This window comes from Hemicordylus capensis, chromosome 2 (genome assembly GCF_027244095.1).
Source record: "Hemicordylus capensis ecotype Gifberg chromosome 2, rHemCap1.1.pri, whole genome shotgun sequence".
Classification (NCBI taxonomy): Eukaryota; Metazoa; Chordata; class Lepidosauria; order Squamata; family Cordylidae; genus Hemicordylus; species Hemicordylus capensis.
In genome coordinates, this window is record NC_069658.1 from 183,249,344 (window position 1) to 183,268,630 (window position 19,287).

The following is a 19,287-nucleotide window of genomic DNA, read 5'->3' on the forward strand; positions in this document are numbered from 1 at the left end:
CAAGCATCCTGCAGTGGACACAGCGGGCGTGGAATGGGGCATCTTGAGGGACCTCAAAATGCACCCATGCACCACTGCCCTTGGCCTCCTGCGCCCTGGGCGCCGTCCTAGGCCGTTTCTCGCAGGGTGGCTGCAGTCCTAGGGGGGGGGCGGCCGCCGCTGCCTGCCCACTGCTGCCACCCAACCCGCCCCTTCCGCCCTCCACAGCGGAGGAAGGGCCCGGCTCAACTGGCATCGGAGAGGCAGGCCTCTCCTCCACCACCTCGCCAGACCGCTCCCCACCAGAGTGTCGGGCTTCACGAGGGGGGGGCCCACTGAGCGGCGAAAGGATAGGGGGAAGGGGCCCCAGAGGGAGGGAGAACCTGGCTGCATCACTGCCAGCCGCACGGTCCTCACCGCCCTCTACCTGCTCTTCCAACTCCACAGTCTCCTCCACCTCAACAACTGGCGGTAGCTCAGCAGCACCTGGTGCCGCCGGCGAGGAGGGACCCGCCACAGCCCTAACAGTGCCTCTGCCTCTGCCGCGATTGGCGGCAGCAGGCGTGGGGAACTGAATCCTGCGCACCAAAGATGGGGCCGGAGCAAAGAATTCTCCAATGGGGAGAACTGGGGTGTCCTCAGGCTCCCCGCGTCCTCTCCCTCCCCGTGCCGCAGGCGCACCCCGCACCTGGCCTCTCCCACCTCTGCCTGCCAGCCTTGAGCGAGCCCTGCCCGCCACACGGCGCTCAGACATGCTGCTAGGTCAGAAGGAGGGAGACTTTAGGAGGAAGGCCAGACAGGGTCAAAAAAATAATTTGGAGGGGCTTAGGGGCCAAAAAAAAGGCAGCTGATTTGGAGGCGGCGGGGGGGAAGTTCGTTTTCAAAAAAGGAAGCCAATTGGGGGGAAAGGAAGACTTTTTGATATGGGGGGGGGAAGCCAATCGAAGTGAGGGGGAGGGTGTCCTTTTTGAATTTGGGAGTCAACCACCAAGCCAATTGGGGAGATGGGGCTGGGAGGGTTTTTTTTTAGAAAAATAGGGGGTTAAAGGGTGGAACCCCGGTGTGGGAGGGTGGCACGGGCAGTTGGGTGGAGTAGTTGTGGTGTGGGTGGCAAGTTTTTAGCTTTTGGGGGGGGGGAGTGGATGGGGGGAGGGCACAGCACCTACCGGGGGTGGGGGAGGGATGCAGTCAACGCTTGGGAACCTGCAGATCAAAGGAGGAAACCCTTATTTAGTGAACTGGAACACAAAGTGTGGGTTCTGGGGGGTGGTTCTCAAGTAATGCTCCTGTGGGGGGAGCATCAAACTCAATGCAGCCTATTTAGTGACTCTAAATTGCACACAACCAAAACCAGAACCCAGTCACACCAACACAGAGGTTGAACCCACCCACTCTGTGACTCTGCCTGCCCAATGCCATGGCAAGCAAGCAGCAGCAAACACTTGATGGCAGCCTCATGGATTGAACATCATGATCATCATCATACGTGTGTATTGGCCCAGCATGTAGTGGCAGCATCAGAGCCCAGCCAGGACCCCACTCAGACTGCCCCAGAGGCAAGGAAGCACTCTGGCATGGCATGGGCCCAGCATGTAGTGGCAGCATCGCATCAGAACCCTGGACCCCACTCAGACTGCCCCAGAGGCAAGGAAGCACTCTGGAAGGCACCTGTTCAAAAACCACCTGCAAGACGCATGCAATGCAACGCAACACACAGCAGCAATTTCTTTACTGGGCATGGGCATGAAGACACAAGTTTTACAACAGTACATCTCCTCTCCAAGGTTCCCTCCCTCCTCCCCACACCCAAATGCATTTCAGAATAGGGGTGTCCCTATTTAAAACCGCCAGCTAGGGAGAGAAAGGGGCAACAAAAGGTGCACAATCGCACACGCACTAACCCCTCTTCTTCCGGTCCTTCTCCTGCCGCTCACTGCTGGTCACGGATTCGCCGCCGCCAGCCAGCCACCCTGGGCTGAGACACAGCAGGGCGGCCGCACGAGGCACACAGGCAACCGGGGTAGTTCAACAACGATGGAGGGGCAGAAGTGAGGAGACAACACTATTTGTGTCGCTCAACTCACCCCCAAGCAGAGACAAAATCAACCAAAAACTATAAAAAGAAAAAAAAAACCGATGGCAGCCGCCAGGTGGGTAGGCTACTGTGTGTGGCTGCAGCTGTGGGAGAGGAGGTGGAAAGTGAAGGGGAGCAGAGAGAGAAAAGACTAAGAGAGAGAGAAAAGAGAGGGGGGGCAGGGACAAAGAGAAAGAGAGGAGAGAGAGAGAAAAGAAAGAGAGAGAGAGGAGAAAGAGAGATGATAGAGAGAAAGAGGAGAGAGGAGAAGCGCAGCGCAGCAGGGAGGGGGGATTCAGGTGTGGGGGGAGGACACAGCAGTAGCAGCGGTCCAAAGAGGTGGGGGGAGCAGAGAGGGTGTGTGTGGTTGGGGGCTAGTGTGTGGCAGGGGGCCTGGGGTAAGTGGAGAGAGTCGGGGGCAAGGAGAAAAAGAGGTGGGGTGGGGGGAGCAGAGAGGGTGTGTGTGGTTGGGGCTAGTGTGTGGCAGGGGGCCTGGGGTAAGTGGAGAGAGTCAGGGGCAAGGAGGAAAAGAGGTGGGGTAGGGGGAGCAGAGAGGGTGTGTGTGGTTGGGGGCTAGTGTGTGGCAGGGGGCCTGGGGTAAGTGGAGAGAGTCGGGGGCAAGGAGGAAAAGAGGTGGGGTGGGGGGAGCAGAGAGGGTGTGTGTGGTTGGGGGCTAGTGTGTGGCAGGGGGCCTGGGGTAAGTGGAGAGAGTCGGGGGCAAGGAGAAAAAGAGGTGGGGTGGGGGGAGCAGAGAGGGTGTGTGTGGTTGGGGCTAGTGTGTGGCAGGGGGCCTGGGGTAAGTGGAGAGAGTCAGGGGCAAGGAGGAAAAGAGGTGGGGTGGGGGGAGCAGAGAGGGTGTGTGTGGTTGGGGGCTAGTGTGTGGCAGGGGGCCTGGGGTGAGTGGAGAGAGTCAGGGGCAAGGAGAAAAAGAGGTGGGGTGGGGGGAGCAGAGAGGGTGTGTGTGGTTGGGGGCTAGTGTGTGGCAGAGGGGTGTTGGGGGGAAGGGGAGGGGGCAACAACAAACAGCAAAGGAGAAACTGGAACAACTCGGGCAGCAGCAGCGATTAGGCTGGATGGGGTGGTTGGGGGAGGAGCTGGGCCTGGGCTAGGGTAGGGTCTGGGAGGAGGGAGGGTGGGGGGGGGGAGGCAGGGGGGGGAGGAGGAGGAGGAGGGTAGCAAAATATATAAAGCAATATATATCAAGAGAACACAAGCCAGAAGTTTAAAAAAAAAATTAAAAGAAAGACTATAACCAGCAGAAAAAACTTGGGGTTGGGGGTGTGGGGAGGGGGAACCAAACACAGACTCTGAGGGGGGCCACTAAGTGAACAGAGACAATGAAACCACAATTGCTGCAAATTAATAATAGCAAATGAATAAGTGGAACCAAGCAAAGAAAACTGGACTCGGTTTGGCAGCAGCAAACTTGGGAGAAGGCTGGATGGGGTGGGGTTGGGGTGGGGTGTGGTTGGACTTGGAGGGGCAAGTTGGGAGCAGGGAACCAAAACTGATTATATGGGACAACAAGAAACAACAACAGAATCCTCTGGGGGTGGGGGGGAGGGATTCAGGGAACCAACTCGCAGGGCAGCAGCAGTCAGCAGAAACAAACAAAATGGTACAATTTAAGCAAAACCAGCAAGCAATATATAACTGAAACCAATGGAATGCAATGTGAAAATCAAAAAGTTGGACAACAACAAGGCAGGACAAAGAGGAATAATTAATGGAAGAAGATTTAAAGCAATGAGGATGCAGTGGGTGGGAGTGGGGGAGGGGGAGGGTAGGCCCAAAGGATGAGAAGGGAAAGGGGGGGAGGGGGGGGAGAAAAGCAGACAGACAAGGAACAGGGAAAATTGGGGGAAATTAAGAAGAAAGTAAAGTGAAGTAACACACAGTATACAGACAAGAGACAGACAGAGAGAGGAGACACACAGAGAGTCACAAAGGGCAGGTGGACAAAGGATTAGACAGAGCACACACAGAGAGACACAGGACACAGTCAGGACTCACAGAGACACCAGAGCAGCCAGCAAAGGGCAAGCAGGTCTCAGAGATGATCCCACAACTGCAGCCAAGAGAAGTTTCCAGAGAAGAGGCTTGGGTTTATATAGGTTTGAAATTCCCTCCTTTGGGAGCCCCCACCTTTGCACTCCCCCCACGGCCAACAGGGTGCCAGCTCTCAACAGTGCAACAGCCAAGCAGCCTACCAGACCAAAGGACTCATTCTGGCCAATCAAGGATCAATAGCGCAGCCAATACAATGCCTGGAAATAGCATCACAAAATGGATGCAAGGAGGAGCAAAAGTTTCGGGAAGGAGACACAAAATGGAGGACAGACTTGGAACTTTAAAGAGACACTCCAGAGACTCAATTTCATTCCCGAACCGGTTCGGGAAACCCGAGCCGGTTCGGTACCGAACCGGCTCGAATTCGGTCCGGCTCGGTCCCCGGAAGGGCCCGATTCGGTCCGGGATCGAGCCGCCGGATCCGGACCGGTTCGGACGAACCGGTCCGGATCCGAACCGAACCGCACATCCCTACAGAGGATCGTTCCTAAACCTGCTCCCCAAATTACCTTTAAATGGGAATGCCAGAGGTTACATCTGGGACTTTATGCCTGCAAAGCAGCTGCTTGGCTGCTACTGTACTATGGGCTCTCAGGCACTCAGTCCATTAAAAGTGGGACCCATCTTTCCGGTTAGAGACAGGCTCAGAGTCTGACAAAGGTTCAAGACTGCTCTAAAAGAGTGCCAGGGATCCAGAAGTGCAGTTTCTGGTTTGTGCCTTAGAACCGCTTAATGTGGCAGAGCTAGGCTAGCCTATCCCTAGGTACTATATAGATAACATCTAGATATTATCAAAGCATCTTGAGCTAGGAGAATAATGTCATGAGATGGGTTTAATTTTTGCATGCTCTATATTTACATTGCTCAACGTGTTTATTTTTTCACACACCCTCAGCCCACTCTCACAGGAAGACCATCTGATCTGCAGAAGACAGACTTCCTAATGACCTCTCGTGATAAGGCAACTCTGCTGAGGCTGCTGGGGCCCGAGGAAACGTCTTTATTCATCTTGATCCCACTGAGTGATTTCTTTTATAACATGTCATTCCTCCCTTTTACACTTCTGTATACAGTTCTTTTTACTGACCTTTAAAATATGCATTTTATGTGCTGTGAGAAATTTTATTTTACCTTTTCCTCTTATTGTACACAGTTGCTCTGTTTTGTGCCCTCTGCTGCTTTGTTTATGACCTATGGTTGGAACAATACAGAGATTTACTAACACTACTCACAGGAAGACCATTGCATGACAGAGGCATGTTGCATAGCAACAAAGTGAAGACATGGAAGCAGACTTCCTCACTAAGTGAAATAAAGTAATTATAATTCTTGTTAAAAGAACACTTGGTTTCCCAGGATTGAAAAGTGTAGCTCTTCTATTCAGTTTAATAAAAGAAAATGAATCGCTGGCCTATGACTGTAATCAGTTCAATTCCATTCAAGAAAATGAAGTTACTATAATGCTACAACTATATATCAATCGATATGGCTAGAAGGTTTGTGCTCAGGTTTATTTTTAATCCCTTCTGTGAGTTACTGCTGCCAAAAGAGATAAATATGCAGACAGGCCTCAAGTTTGCCCTAACTTTTTGCAGCAGTTCCTCCATTCACAAGAGACCCCAAGTTTTTGATAGACAGTTCTCCACTACAGAGATTGATTCAGGTTTCTAAAATCTGGCCCTCACCTGCTTTGCTGCTAATAAGAGAAATGTTAATAATTCTGGGTGAATCTTAAGATGTCCATGCTCACAATATTCACAAAAAAGCATAATTTGGGCAGAGCTAGGGACTTCTGTTTTGGTATCACTGATTAACATTAGGAATGCCTCCGAGTGGGCTGTACAAAAGGGACAACGGGCCTTTTCAGATGGCAATAAACTGTGGGATGTTAAACGTTTTCACGCAGGTTCCAAGTGCAATCTTACTCCTCATATTATTATTATTATTATTATTACATTTATATCCCATTCTTCCTCCAAGGAGCCCAGAGCAGTGTACTATATACTTAAGTTTCTCTTTTACAGCAACCCTGTAAAGTAGGCTAGGCTGAGAGAGAAGTCTGGCCCAGAGTCACCCAGCTAGTATTATGGCTGAATGGAGATTTGAACTCGGGTCTCCCCGGTCCTAGTCCAGCACTCTAACCACTACACCACGCTGGCTCTCATAGTCTATGGGCCCAAAGAGTTGATTGGTACATTTTGGGTGAATAAATGGGGTTGTGTTTTTTGAATTGCTTATGACCCTAGTAGAATTATTAGCCATGATGGACTTTGATAATCAGTAGCTTTCACCCCCCAAAACCAGCTTATGTTAAAAAAAAAAGCTTTAACATGCATATTAAGCAATAGTGACCGTATTTACTAATACGTAACTTTACTTATCCAACATTTTCTATTTGAAGTAACAGACTGATAGCTAAAAATTCCCATGGCAATATTTATTATTTTATTAGTATTTTAAAAGCATTAATCTACAGCAAACACTCAAAGATCACAATATTTCTGTAAAAGGGATTATAGGAAACTGAAAATTTTCAAATAAAGTTATTGTAGCTAATCTTAAAAGTCATTACCGTCATCTGCCTGTTTCAAAGTCATCCTCATAAATATTGTCATGGGAAAACTGCCTCATCCTTTTTCATTTTTAGCCATCAGTCTATTAATTCAGATAGAAAATGTTAGATTAGTAAAGTTGTTTGGCCACCATACGATCACTGTTGCTTATTATGCATTTTAAAGTTATTTGTTTACACAATAAGCTGGTATTTGGGGGTGAAAGCTACTCATTATCAAAGGGTGTCATGACTAATCATTCTACTAGGGTCATAAGCAATCAAAAAACCATAACCCCATTTATCCACACAAAATGTACTGATCAACTCATTTTTAGATTCCTGGCCTGGACTACCATTCACACGCTGCAGCAAGCTTCCATAGTAGGAAGAAATCTTACCCTCCGTACACATGCCAAGCAGGGACCCTGCATCATGTTCACAGTGTCACATGCCAGCCAGCTCTTGCATTCTAAGAAGAACTCACCCTTTTTCATTACTACTTTTGTGGCAACAGGGGGAAAAGGTGGGTTCTTTTCAGAATGCAAGAACTGTTAGAGAGCTTGGAGCAGGGGCGTAACTATAATAGGGCAAGGGGAGACAGTTGTCTAGGGGCCCACTGCCTTGGGGGGCCCCCAGAGGCAAGTCACGTGACTGACTCCTCCAGCCACACAGCTGCCCGGGCTTCCTTCAGTTGTGTTCATCCTCTGAAATTGATGTGAGTGTTAAGACCTGGAGCTACCAGAACAGCATGTCGTTCTCTAGTACCATCATATGACTTGCATCGTCCACAATTTACAAAACCTTGCTTGTTGTTACCACTATTCAGCCTCATTTAAGATTTCTTTACTTCAAGAGCTGCACTTCAGGGGGCGGGGTTTAAAATCTTGTCTCTGGGCCCACTCCAACCTTGCTACGCTCTTGGCTCGGAGGGGAGATTTCTTTCTCTACCCCAGCTGCAGCAGAAGTGCATAGGTAAGAAGAACACCACAAATTAACATTGTCGGGAAACAATGAGTTAAAATTCCAAATAAGTAGTTTATTTAGGAAATCTATCAGGGAGATAGATAAGGCCTACATGCCTTGCTGCCAGCTACATACATTAAGAGGGGAAGGGAGAAGAAGGAAGTCTCTTTCTCCAGGTGAGAGAATTGCACCTGAGTCTATCAGTCTAACAAAGGGGAAATAGAGTAGAGGAAGCATAGTCAGAGAGGGGATTCCCTTGCTCGCTATATCTACCCCTAGTGGTCAATAGGGTTGCTGGTGCTAAGAGTCGATGCCATCAGGAGCTGCATCTCCAAGAAGAGTGAGTGAGCAAGAGGTGTTGCAAAAACTGTGCAAGCTCCCTGCTCAGTTTGTTTGCAAAGGATAAGAACACACAGTCGCACAGAAACATGCTGCAGCATGTGCACTGGGAGTAAGAGCACACTTCAAACTTGTGCAACCGTTTTTAACATCCCACAGTTTATTGCCTCCTGGAAAGGCAGCTTGTACAATCGCACCTCTTTCCCCACAGTCCTGCTAAAAAGACACCGAAAATAAGGCATTTATTTTCACTAAGGTCGTTGAAAATAAATTACCACCTGGAATTCCTGTAACATTTACACCTAGTGACCATGCTAGGCCCTGAGATCAGTTGCTTTTGAGATGGATACAATGCTTATCCCTTAGTCACAGGCTAAGCATCAATTCCCCCATTTCTTATGACAAGACTTGAAGCTATGATTGATGTTTCTTCCAGAACTGCCATCTTTTCGCCTGGCAAATGATGTTCATTTCTGTCATTCAACACATCAGTACAATGAAATGATTAGGACATCAAGAGGCAGCACAGGGCCATCCTGGGCATGTGATTACATGGCTGGAATACAGGCAATTGATACGACCCATAAGAGTCACTACAGGCCCTAATTTCCCTACACAGCACTTGCCTGGTGTTAGAACAAAATAACAGGATGTGTGATATTTTCTATTACCAAAAAACCCTTGGAGCTAGGATAATACCGTAGAAAGTGTATCCATACATAGAATGTGAGAGCAGTCACATTATATATATTGTAAGAGCAACATATACCCAAAGTTCTTGTTCAAACATTGCTAAGAACAATATACATACCCAATGTGGTATTAATATATATTTCTCAAAACCAGTCAGTCCTCACCTCCTAGTGAAATTAAGACTAAGTAGAGGCAGCTGAATTGAACGCACATTCTTTTCCTGCTGACCCCCATCTCCATCTTCCTTTTCTCTCATTATAGCCCCCCCCCCGCGCCGTCGAATTCTAATTTGTAATCTCCTGGGGGCAGAGACCAGTCTTTTAGTTTTCAGTCTATAAAACTACCTGCACATTGATAGTGCTGTTTAAAAAAAAAAACATGCAGCAAGATGTTCTGCTTATTATGAGCAGAGGTCCCAAAATATGGACAATCCTAACCAATTATGGGACTACAACTTTCAGCACCATCAGCTTCACCCTCCATTTCCCATTCTAATGAATATGATTGTTCTCCCTTTGCCAAGGAAGGACATGGCTCCAGTTCTGGCTTCGCTTGCCAGCACTTGACATCACTGGCTCTTCTAGTCTCTCCCCACCACTGTTCATCTCCCTCCCCCCCGCCGCCCCTCGCCCCTCCCTCCGAGGCTGTTCCAGATAAAACTCTCCTCCCCGCCGCCGGCCCCAACCTCCCCTGCGCTCTGCTGCGTCGCCCTCGCTTTCCCCAAGCAAAGATGGAAGTCGTCAATCAGGTAAGTCCTGTGGAATTCAACACCGGGGACAGCTCCCTGTCGCACTGCTGGTGGGTCCCGCTGTTTTGGGCGGAGGGCAGCCTGTGGGGAGGGGACCCTGATGGGATGCACCCCCTGTTTCGTGGCTGTTACAGAGACATGTCCCCCCCATCATTGCCCCCACCCTTGCAGCTCAACTTCCCCACCCTAATCCCGGCCCCAGAGAGATTTATTCTGCCGAGTGCAAGATGCCCCGTTCTTCTTTATGCCTTGAGCGCTGCAAAATCAGCGAGAGCTCCGTATTTGCAGGAGGTGGGGGCGAAGCCTGAATGATGGGGCAACATTTTCCACTGCAGCAATTTGCAGCACTGAGGGGAGGGGAGACAGAAAGAGGAAGGGAGGTTGCTGTGGAATTGCTGCAGTGATGGAGATGGGAATAGGAAAGGAAAAGGAAAGGAAGGGGAGAAGATCCAGGATTTTAAAAATGTTATCTATGGCGAGAGATAGCTGCAGGTCGACCCTATTTCCCATCCACCCTCTTCTTTCATTTGCAACAGCTTTTATAGAAGGAAATATAAAATATATATCCGAGAAGAGAATGTGTGTGTGTGTTGAGCTAGAATATTCTGTCCTCAACCATTGCAGCAGATTGGGGTGGGTGGGGGAAATACAGAGTCAAGATGGCTGGGGTGATGCAGTCAAGCTACGCAATGTTGGCTGGCACTGGGGAGCCAAAAGATGCTGGATAAACAGGGGAAGGGATGTTCCTTAGGCACTGAGGAGGGGGAGACTGGAGAGCACTTTATTATCTCCCACAGTAAACAGATTGAGGGGGAGACAGTGATAGCAATCGATATCACTGCACTGATGTTGGTCAATAAGCCCATGCTGGCAGGAAATGCATGTATTTTGTGAGGTGGGGGGTGCAATCCAGTATTGGAGGAGGTGGGATTAGTCATAACACTATCTGGGAATTGGGGAGAGAGGATTGGCAATGCCAGAGCCAGGCATGTGTGGTAGAAACGGGGAGGGGGGGAGGCTTGAATAATATAAGGGGTCTGGTGAATTGGTTTAGATTGAAGGAAGGGATTAGAATGAGAAGTGGTTGGGGGGGCGGGTTGATTGGTTTGCATATTATATTTCCTTTGCAGTAAAGGCTGGGTCAGGGAGGAGAAAGAATCTCGTGGGTAGATGCTTCTCATCCACATTGGGGATGATAGGCAAAAACTGGGGTGTGGGTGACATGTATGAAGGGGGGGTAGGATAGAAGAACTTCCCTCTATTGGCTGCAGCAGATGGTGGTGGTAAGCATCAATGTGGCTGCGGAATAACTTCAACGCCTGTAGATGAAGAGGGAACAGAGCAAGGGTTGTTGGGAAGTGAAGTGTGGGGAGGCATGGCATTATTTTTTCCAGCATCTACAGCAAGAATGGGGGAGGGCTGCCAATAAATAAATACAGCTGGAGGGATGCAGCCCACTAGTCCCATGCTAGAGGAACTGGAGGGCAGGCAAGAAGGAGAAGATGCAGCTTAGAGGCGTCTTCTAATCTCTGCCCCCCCAGCTAGAGCAATTGCAGTGAGATATGTTGGGGCAGAAGATTACCTGTGATGGGGTGTCATTTTCCAAGGGGGGGCAGCTTCTGACTCTTTACAGCAGCTGGCCTGAGGGAGGAGGTGTGATGCACAGATTTTAGCACAGACTCTGGAGTTAATGCTCAAGGGAAGTGGGGTGGGGTATTTCTGGATGGAGCGCCCAGAAATTAGGGTGGTTGTTGTGTGTGTGTGTCCCCCCCTTTAAGGAAATGAAGCAGGTGGAGCCAGGGGAGGCCTGTGAAGTTGTGGGTGCAGTTGCAGAGCTGTTTACTTGAAGGAGCATTTGGAAGGGAGAGAGTCCAGAAATGTGGAGTTGCTTTTGTGGAGGTTTTCGGCATTGTTTGTATCTTAGGAGACGGTAGGACCTTTTTCAGCTTTCCACTGAAGGAAAAAAATTAGAATTTATCTCAGGGAAGCTCTCTGCATGAAATCTCTCTTTCACTCCCTCTTTGCCCACTTAAAAATTCTAGCAAGAGAGAGGGGGGGAAGGACAGAAGGCGAGATGATGACGGGTGCTAGGTGGCATTTCAGTAAATGCCAAAGGGTCTTTTGGTCAGGGCATGATGCTGGTTCATTTTGCTGTTGTGAATGGTAGGGTTAAAAATATGTCTTGGTTTTTATTTGGGAGGGGGTATTTTAAGGTTTGCTCTTCTTTTGATGATTTTTATTCTTTTTTTACATTCTGCCACTTCGAGCTTTGAGGAAAAACAGAATATAAGTTTAATAAAATAATGATGATGTGACAAGATTTGAAATCACCATAGGCCTCCTTAAGTCTGGAGAGGCAGGATAAACACACCCTTTAAATAAATGAATCAGTGAGTGTGGGTGAATGTTGAGAAGAGGCCTAGAAATGTGGGGCAGAGGTATAGAACCTTATTCCAAGTCAAACTCTTGGTCCACCCAGTCCAGAATTTTCTGCACTGACTAGCAGCCCTCTCTGGGGCTTCAGGTGGGGTTCTTTCCCAATCAGAGGCGTAACTATAGGGGGGGCAGGGGGGGCATGTGCCCCAGGCGCCATCTTTTCTGGTCACGTGGGGGGCACCGCCATGACAAAAACATTTTTTTAAATTTTTTTTTTAAAAAAATTTGTTAATACAAATGTTTCCTGCTCAGTGCAGCAGCGCTGCAGCAGTCAAGGGAGCGCGTCGGCGCCCCCTCCCCCATGAGCGGTCCCTTCCACGCCGCTCCCCCCCCATTGCTTTGCTGGCGCCTGGCGGCCAGTCAGTGGCCTGGCTTGGCGGCGGCGGCGGGCGCTTGTGAGGAAAAACCTAAGTATAATGTAGTATGTTGGGGGGCGCGGGGGGCGCCATTTCAGTGCTTGCCCCGGGCGCCGTTTTCCCTAGTTACGCCTCTGTTCCCAACCCTACTGGAGATGCCAGGGATTGACAATCAATCCCATGTCATAACAGGACTGGTGTTTCCAATAGTACATCACCAGTGCGAGGATGAGAAAGGGTGGTTTGGTGGGTTTACTGGCTGTACTGACTTTGTGGTGGGGTGTTTGTGGATTGAAACTGAGAAGTAAGAAGATACGATTGGGCCATGTTGGTGTTGTGTGGGTTTTACTTGTCTCCCTGTGCTGGGGTGTGAAGGTACAAGTGTGTGTATGTGTGTGTGTGTGTGTGTGTGTATTTTGCTCTTGTGGGTGGATGCTGTGTCAGTCTTTCAGTAGGTATAATGACTAGAGTAGGAACTATGAGTCAGTAAGTTCCTAATTCAAATTTTACCTCATCCATAAACTGATCCATACATTGTGTAAATAAACAGATGAAACTCACAGGTGTCTTAGGTAAGTCACTATTAGTGCTGGAAATTCAGAATGTGAAGAAATTAAGAGTACTGTATTTTGGGGTTCCTACCAAGCAGAAACTAAAATTTTAAGAGTATTTAAGGAAAATTTCAGAGAATGTTCTCAGATGGTTTTTCCACAACACTATTTAGCCAACCCACGCCTGCAATATAGAGATAATAATTTTTCTGGCCTATCTGACAAGGTTGTTGTAAGGGTATTCTCAAACCCTCAAAAACACTTATAATAAATGTGAAGTATTATTACTATACTTGTAGATGGGAGATTTCAACCTTGAGAAGAAAACTGGCTGACATGAGGGAAAGTCCTCAAAGTAGTCCCATTGAAATTAAAAGGGCAAGTTAGGCTGTGCTTAACTTGTTCTTTTAATTGTATTGGGACTATTCTGAGGAATTTTCATTGCGTGTCAGCTTCACGCCATCAAAAACTGTTCTACCTGGGTTTGAGAGCTGTGTGTGTGCTCCCAGTTTTTGGTTGTGTAGAAGCAAGGTAGGAGGAGAACCTGGGTAGCTTTTCCTCCTACCTTGCTTCCACACGATCACTTCTACCCAGGTTTTCCTCCTACCTTGCTTCCACACAACTGGAAATTGGGAGCACACACAGCCCCCAAACCCAGGTAGAACACAGTTTTTGATGGTGCAAATGACATTGTGTTTTGTGTTGTGGAAAGTGTGAGGGCTTTATATGTCTAACAAATTGCTTGGTGTGCGTTTTCTTTGGTGGAGTTTATGGCCTGTGTATTGAGTTGCAGGAACATTTGTATCAAGAGAAGGGTCATGCTTAGGGGTATGTCACATGCTGCTGTTTGTTTTCTTTGAGAGTGCAAAAATATTTGAGAAATTTTTCTCTTTGAGCTTCCAAATCAGTGGCAAACTTCTAAAGATATCTCTTGGCTGCCTTTGTGCATTGCAGGGTGCAACATTTCAATTATGAGCCCTTTCTCACGAGTAGTGAGAAAGGGCAAAAGGACTAGTGGGGAGGAAACCTTAAAAAGCTTACCTCACCACAGACAATCTGGTTTCCCCCTTTGGGCGGGTGGATCATCCGCCCAGGTGATTACCGGCTGCTTCCGGTGCTCCAAGGATTGGGATGCCGGATGCCGTGCTCTGTCCCACCCCCCTGAGCTCCCATAATGCACCGTGTGAGTGCGCAGTGCATTATGGGGATCCCCCTTCCCTTTCCCGAAGCCGACAAGGAGTCCTACAGTCAGCCAGCCCTGGTTGCAAGCAGCCAGGGCTGGCAGATGATCAAAGAAACGGGATTTGGAGAGCGCTGGTTCTCCTTACCTCATTTTGGAGGGTGGCTCTGTAGGCGGGACGGAGCTGCCAGGATTGCCACCATGGTGCTGCCGGGATTGGACCTGATCCTGGCAGTACAGGCGCACGTGTAAACCAGGCTGGACTTCCTTAGCCCAGTTTTGCATGCATGTGTGAATAGCTTCACTGTATGGCTTGGCCTGACAGAGTGGCTGCCCAGGTGGATTCTGGGAGTGATATGTATTGACATGAGGGGGCTGTGTGATAGCATGGCAGTTTGTGAGAGCTGTTGTTGGGGTTTGGCACAGTGTTTGGAGCAGTGAGGGACTCATGGGGTTGCCTTACTGGTGAAAGGTATCCGTGATGTTTCTGAAATCAGCTTACTGGAGCCAGGGGCAGGTGTGGAGAAGCCAAGCCAAATTGGGGGGCCAAGACTGGAAGAGGTCAAGGGCAGAATCAGGATGGAATCTGATGGGTTTGAAAAGAATCCGTGGAAGAATTGGGAATTTAATGGCTTCTTAAGCCACTGGTGCTAGTTACTTAACAGAAGGGACCCAGCTTTACAGGTCAGAGCAGTAAAAGGCTGAGCAGTTGACAAGCCCAGTATTTCTCTTGGAAGCAAAGAATTACTGTGTTTTTAAGTATGGGGTGTGATGTGATCACAGTGTGGTGCATGAGGGGAGTGTTATGTTGAATTGCTGGGAAGAATGACTGTGCTTGGGATTAAAGTGTGTTTGCAAAGAAGAGTGCTACCTCTAGAAAGTTGGGCGTCCTTGGGCAAGGTACCCTCAGTGAGACTTGGAAGAGGCGAGGCTTGAAAACTGGCCATTCTTTTGCATTGGCTCTGACCTTTTCTGGTGCTCTGTGGAAAGGGAGAATAATAATGGCTCTATTGATGGACCCTTTGTTGGTCTTGGGGCCCTGAAAAACCTGTCTCCAGGGGCAGCCTTTCCATGGGCAGGGTGAGGTAATTACCTCAAGCATGGGTGCAAGGAGAGACATCATGGGGGCGGCAAGCACTGGCTGACCTATGGGGACCCTCCCCAGAGCCTCCCTGTCACTGCCTGCCCGCAGTTGAGGGGGTGTCGTAATGTCCTTCACCACAGGCAGCAAAATGCCTTGGATCACTCCTGGCTCTATCTTGCTGCCCTCTGGAGCTGGCCATGGCAAGGAAAAGAGAAGACACACAAACACACACACACACCCCGATCTACTCTGAAGTTAAGCTGACTGGAGCAGAGCTTTCTGCCTCTGGCATTCCCTGCCAAGGAGAGGACAGGGCGGGAAGGTTCCCTCTAGAGACCAGTTAAGATGTTTTGATTCCAAAGAGCCTTCGAGAAGGGCTGGCTAAACTGGTATTTCAAATTTAATTTGATAGCTAAATTAAAATGAATTAAAATTGGAGGCACGCCTCACTCCAGTAACTGAAAGATGTTTAATTTAGGAGTATGTAAGAGGTGCCTACCTTCTTGTGTTCCTGTGTGAGTCTCTGACCTGGGCATGCCTCTGGGAAAAGTGGCAGGCAGGAGTACAACTTGTGAAAAAACACAGGACAACCTGCTGCATCTCTGTTAGGACACAAGGCCCGAGCAGATAGTTACACAGAGACGCAGCTGTACGCTCCTCTGTGGGTGGGTACTTTGGGTTTGCAGCAGCCTTTCATTATTTCATTAACTTCTTTTTCATGGTGGCACACTAACAATTATCTCACAGCCCTGGCACACAGTTTGGGAATTTCTTGTGTAGATAATGTATCTTTGCAGCCTTTGCAGCTTTGCAGTTTATTTATTGTTATTGTTATTTTATTGTTTTGTTTTCTCTCTCTCTGGTTGTTGCTTTATTGGCTTTAATTATGGCTGGGTATTTTAAAAGATAATAATTTTGAATGTGATGTGAACCAACTCAGAATCAGAGGGAGGAGAACAGGAAATTAATAAACAAACAAAAAACAAGTGAATTATAATATAATACACCACGCTGGAGAGCCAGCGTGGTGTAGTGGTTAGAGTGCTGGACTAGGACCGGGGAGACCCGAGTTCAAATCCCCATTCAGCCATGAGACTTGCTGGGTGACTCTGGGCCAGTCATGTCTCTCTCAGCCTAACCTACTTCACAGGGTTGTTGTGAGGAGAAAACACAAGTATGTAGTACACCACTCTGGGCTCCTTGGAGGAAAAGCGGGATATAAATGTAAATAATAATAATTAATATCCAGGTCAGGACTTCTGGAATACGAGCAGTGCTGCCTCATGGGCCAGGACAGGGTACAATGAGATGACTTCTGCAGCTCTAGGCCTATTCTCTGTGCAGTTCCAAGAGCAAATTCCTGTAATTTGGTTTCCTCAGAAATGGAATAGAGTTAATTATTATTCCAGTGTGTGTGTCTGTAGGTCATCAAAATGCATTCTCTGCAATGTATCTTCTTGGGCTGAAACTGCTCTGATCTAAGCCACTGGGATGGGGCCCAGGTGATCACAGTGGAGGAGGAAAGTGAGAAGGGAAACTGGGAACAGCCCTGTTCCGTTCACAGCTGCAAGAGGGGCTTGGGGTATAATGTGAGGGGGAAGGAGGAGGGCTCACAGCTCAGTGGTGGATTGCATGCTCTGCCTGTGTTGGGCCCCAGGTATGAAACGAAATCCCCACCATTTTCAGTGAAGAGACCTGCAGCGCTGGAGGACTGCTGTTGCTAACTGAAGCAGACCTCAAAACTAGATAGACCAGTGGTCTGAATATAAGGCCGCTTCTTCTCTTCATAAGATCCAGGCGCTTCTAAGCCAAATGTTTCCCTTTTTCTCTTCACAGCTTGTGGCCGTTGGGCAGTTCCGGGTCTTCAAGGAGCCTCTGGGCTTTGTAAAGTTGCTCGAATGGGTGAGTCCAAGGCTGCCGCATAGCCACTTCTTGCCCAGTTCAAAGACAGGCAAGGAAAGACACCATTTGCTTTGTCTTCAGATGTAATAAATCTGGCCTTCTCTAGAAAGCCCCCTTTGATTCCTTCAAGATTTAAAGGATTCCTAGATCCTTTAAATACTGATGGCCCACCTAGATTCCCTTCTTATCTACACAGTAGTGAACAAATCCAGATTTTTGAGAAATTCTAACTCCCTTCTCCAGAATGTGAATCTTTTCTTCCATGCACGACCTGAAGCACTTCTAGATGATTTTTCCAGCAAGGACAGAGCTATTTTAAACCATATTGCCCTCTGAAGCAATAAGCTCTCTGGTCCACAGAATATGGGACAATGCTAACATGCATCCTCAAAATCACGGAATACAAATGATTTAGCTGTTGACACACCCCTGTCTTGTTGTTTTTCAAATAGCTGTGTAAGTGCAGTGGAATAAAAAAGTGCTGGTATAATTCACAAGGGACAGCTATTAGGCAAGGTCTATGGAGATATAAATTGGTTCTTGTGCATGCCCCAGTCATTTCCATGAGAAATGTCCCCGGTAGATTTTCAACAACAGTACATATAGGACAGGTTCACACATAACATGGAACCTGAGGTTCCCCCAGTCCAAGATATGGAGGGAACCTGAATTTGGTGCCACAAATGATCACATCTTGGTTTGTTGGAAGTAGCCCAAGTTGAGCTAGGTGTACCCCCTTAGTCAGCCCTGGATGCAATCCCACCTTGCAGCCGTTGGTCCCAATGACAAAGGGGGCAGGCTTACTGGAAACAAACCAGAGGTTCATAAGAGTGTAGGTTCAGACATAACACCCATGTCAGCGGCAGCAGCATGTGGTTTGGCAAGCCACCTTGAAATCTTGGTTACACGTCTCAGTTTGAGGCCTCAAGTAGAACTCATGTTCCTGACTTGGCATTCATTCAGAGAGTCAATTACAGATGGTGTAGGTAGGTTCCACATTACATATGAATCCGCCCATAAAGGGTGACTTGGTAAACTGAAGGCCCTTTAGTATTGATGAATACAGCAAAGTATCATTAATCTGAAAGCAAATGCTCAAAAAGGCAATCTGTGGTAAAGTGAGGAGCAGAAACATTTTAGCGCCTTACATAGGAAATCCAAAAGGACTTTCTTTGTTCTGACTAGTTAATACAGGGTGCGATCCACTGGGAAGTTCCTCATTGGCATGAACATGAGCTGCTCAAGAGTATTGCAATGAGGCATGTGCATTTCCGAATGGATCGGGTCCCTTTTGGATCAGTTCTGCCTGTCTGTCACTCTGCCATCCTTAGTAGCCTCCAAGCCTGCTGCCTGAGACAATTGCATCACCTGGCCTTATAGTAAGATCTCCTCAGATCTGATAGACCTCACTGGTTCAGCCTTTTTTGATGTGGTGATTTGATCCAGCACTAGTATAACAGAACTTGTGCCTGTCTACTTTTCCCTCCCTTGCAGTGGGCCATAGAATCAGGCTTCAAGCATATTACAGAGTAACAAAGTCAACCCCAATGGAATATGTTAGTGGTGATTCTGATCCAGCAACCCTCACCATAATAATAGAACTGGAGGATAGTTTGCATTTGGGGTTAAGTTAATGCAAAATGAATACCATGAACATCTTAGAATAAGAATTCAAACACCTGCTCTAGAGTCCAAACTAGCCATTCTAGATCTCAAGTAACAGGATCTGGCATAATGTCAGATATTTTTACCCACCAGGCCTCTAATAATTCTAAATCCCAACACAGCTGTAACCCATGACCAGTGTTCCCTCTAACAGAGATTCCCAGATGTCGTTGACTACAGCTCCCAGAATTCCCAAGCAAAAGCCATTGCAGCTGGGGATTATGGGAGTTGTAGTCAACAACATCTGGGAATCCCTGTTAGAGCCCATGACCCCTCAATTGATAATGATCTGATGGATATAAATGTTGCCTTGGTCCATGGCAGAGTCACAGGTTCTACGAGTGGAAATGGAGACGAGTGGAAATGGAGGCAATGGGAATTGTATTGTACAGCCTACAAGATCATAAAATAGAAATGTGTCCATTACTGTATGCAAGCAAGATAAAACACTGAGATTGCTTAGTGGAATGAAGTACACAAAGAAATGGTGTAGAAAATTCAGTAACTTAAAACTCAGGTACCTCAGTGTGCCTAGCATAAAAAGACCAGGAAGAGAAACTGCACCCACCCAACATCGACCATTGTGAAAGAGGACAATGAAGGACCTCGCCAGAGAGGATGTGGGATGAAGAGCCTATCCCTTTTAGGTGTACAGTATATGTAGGTGGGGGCAGATAGTGGCATCTTGTAATC

At 48.0% G+C, this 19,287-nt stretch overlaps 1 protein-coding gene across 1 annotated transcript in view; it reads left to right on the forward strand.

Annotated features, from left to right (window-relative positions):
• Window positions 1–9,292: 9,292 nt before the first annotated feature.
• The window catches only part of SYP (synaptophysin), a 30,393-nt gene continuing 20,398 nt past the window's right edge, over window positions 9,293–19,287 (forward strand). The window contains exons 1-2 of the mRNA XM_053297166.1: window positions 9,293–9,420; window positions 16,864–16,929. Coding sequence (XP_053153141.1) covers window positions 9,403–9,420; window positions 16,864–16,929 — 84 coding nt within the window. The 5' untranslated portion in view covers window positions 9,293–9,402. The remainder of the gene's footprint in view (window positions 9,421–16,863; window positions 16,930–19,287) is intronic.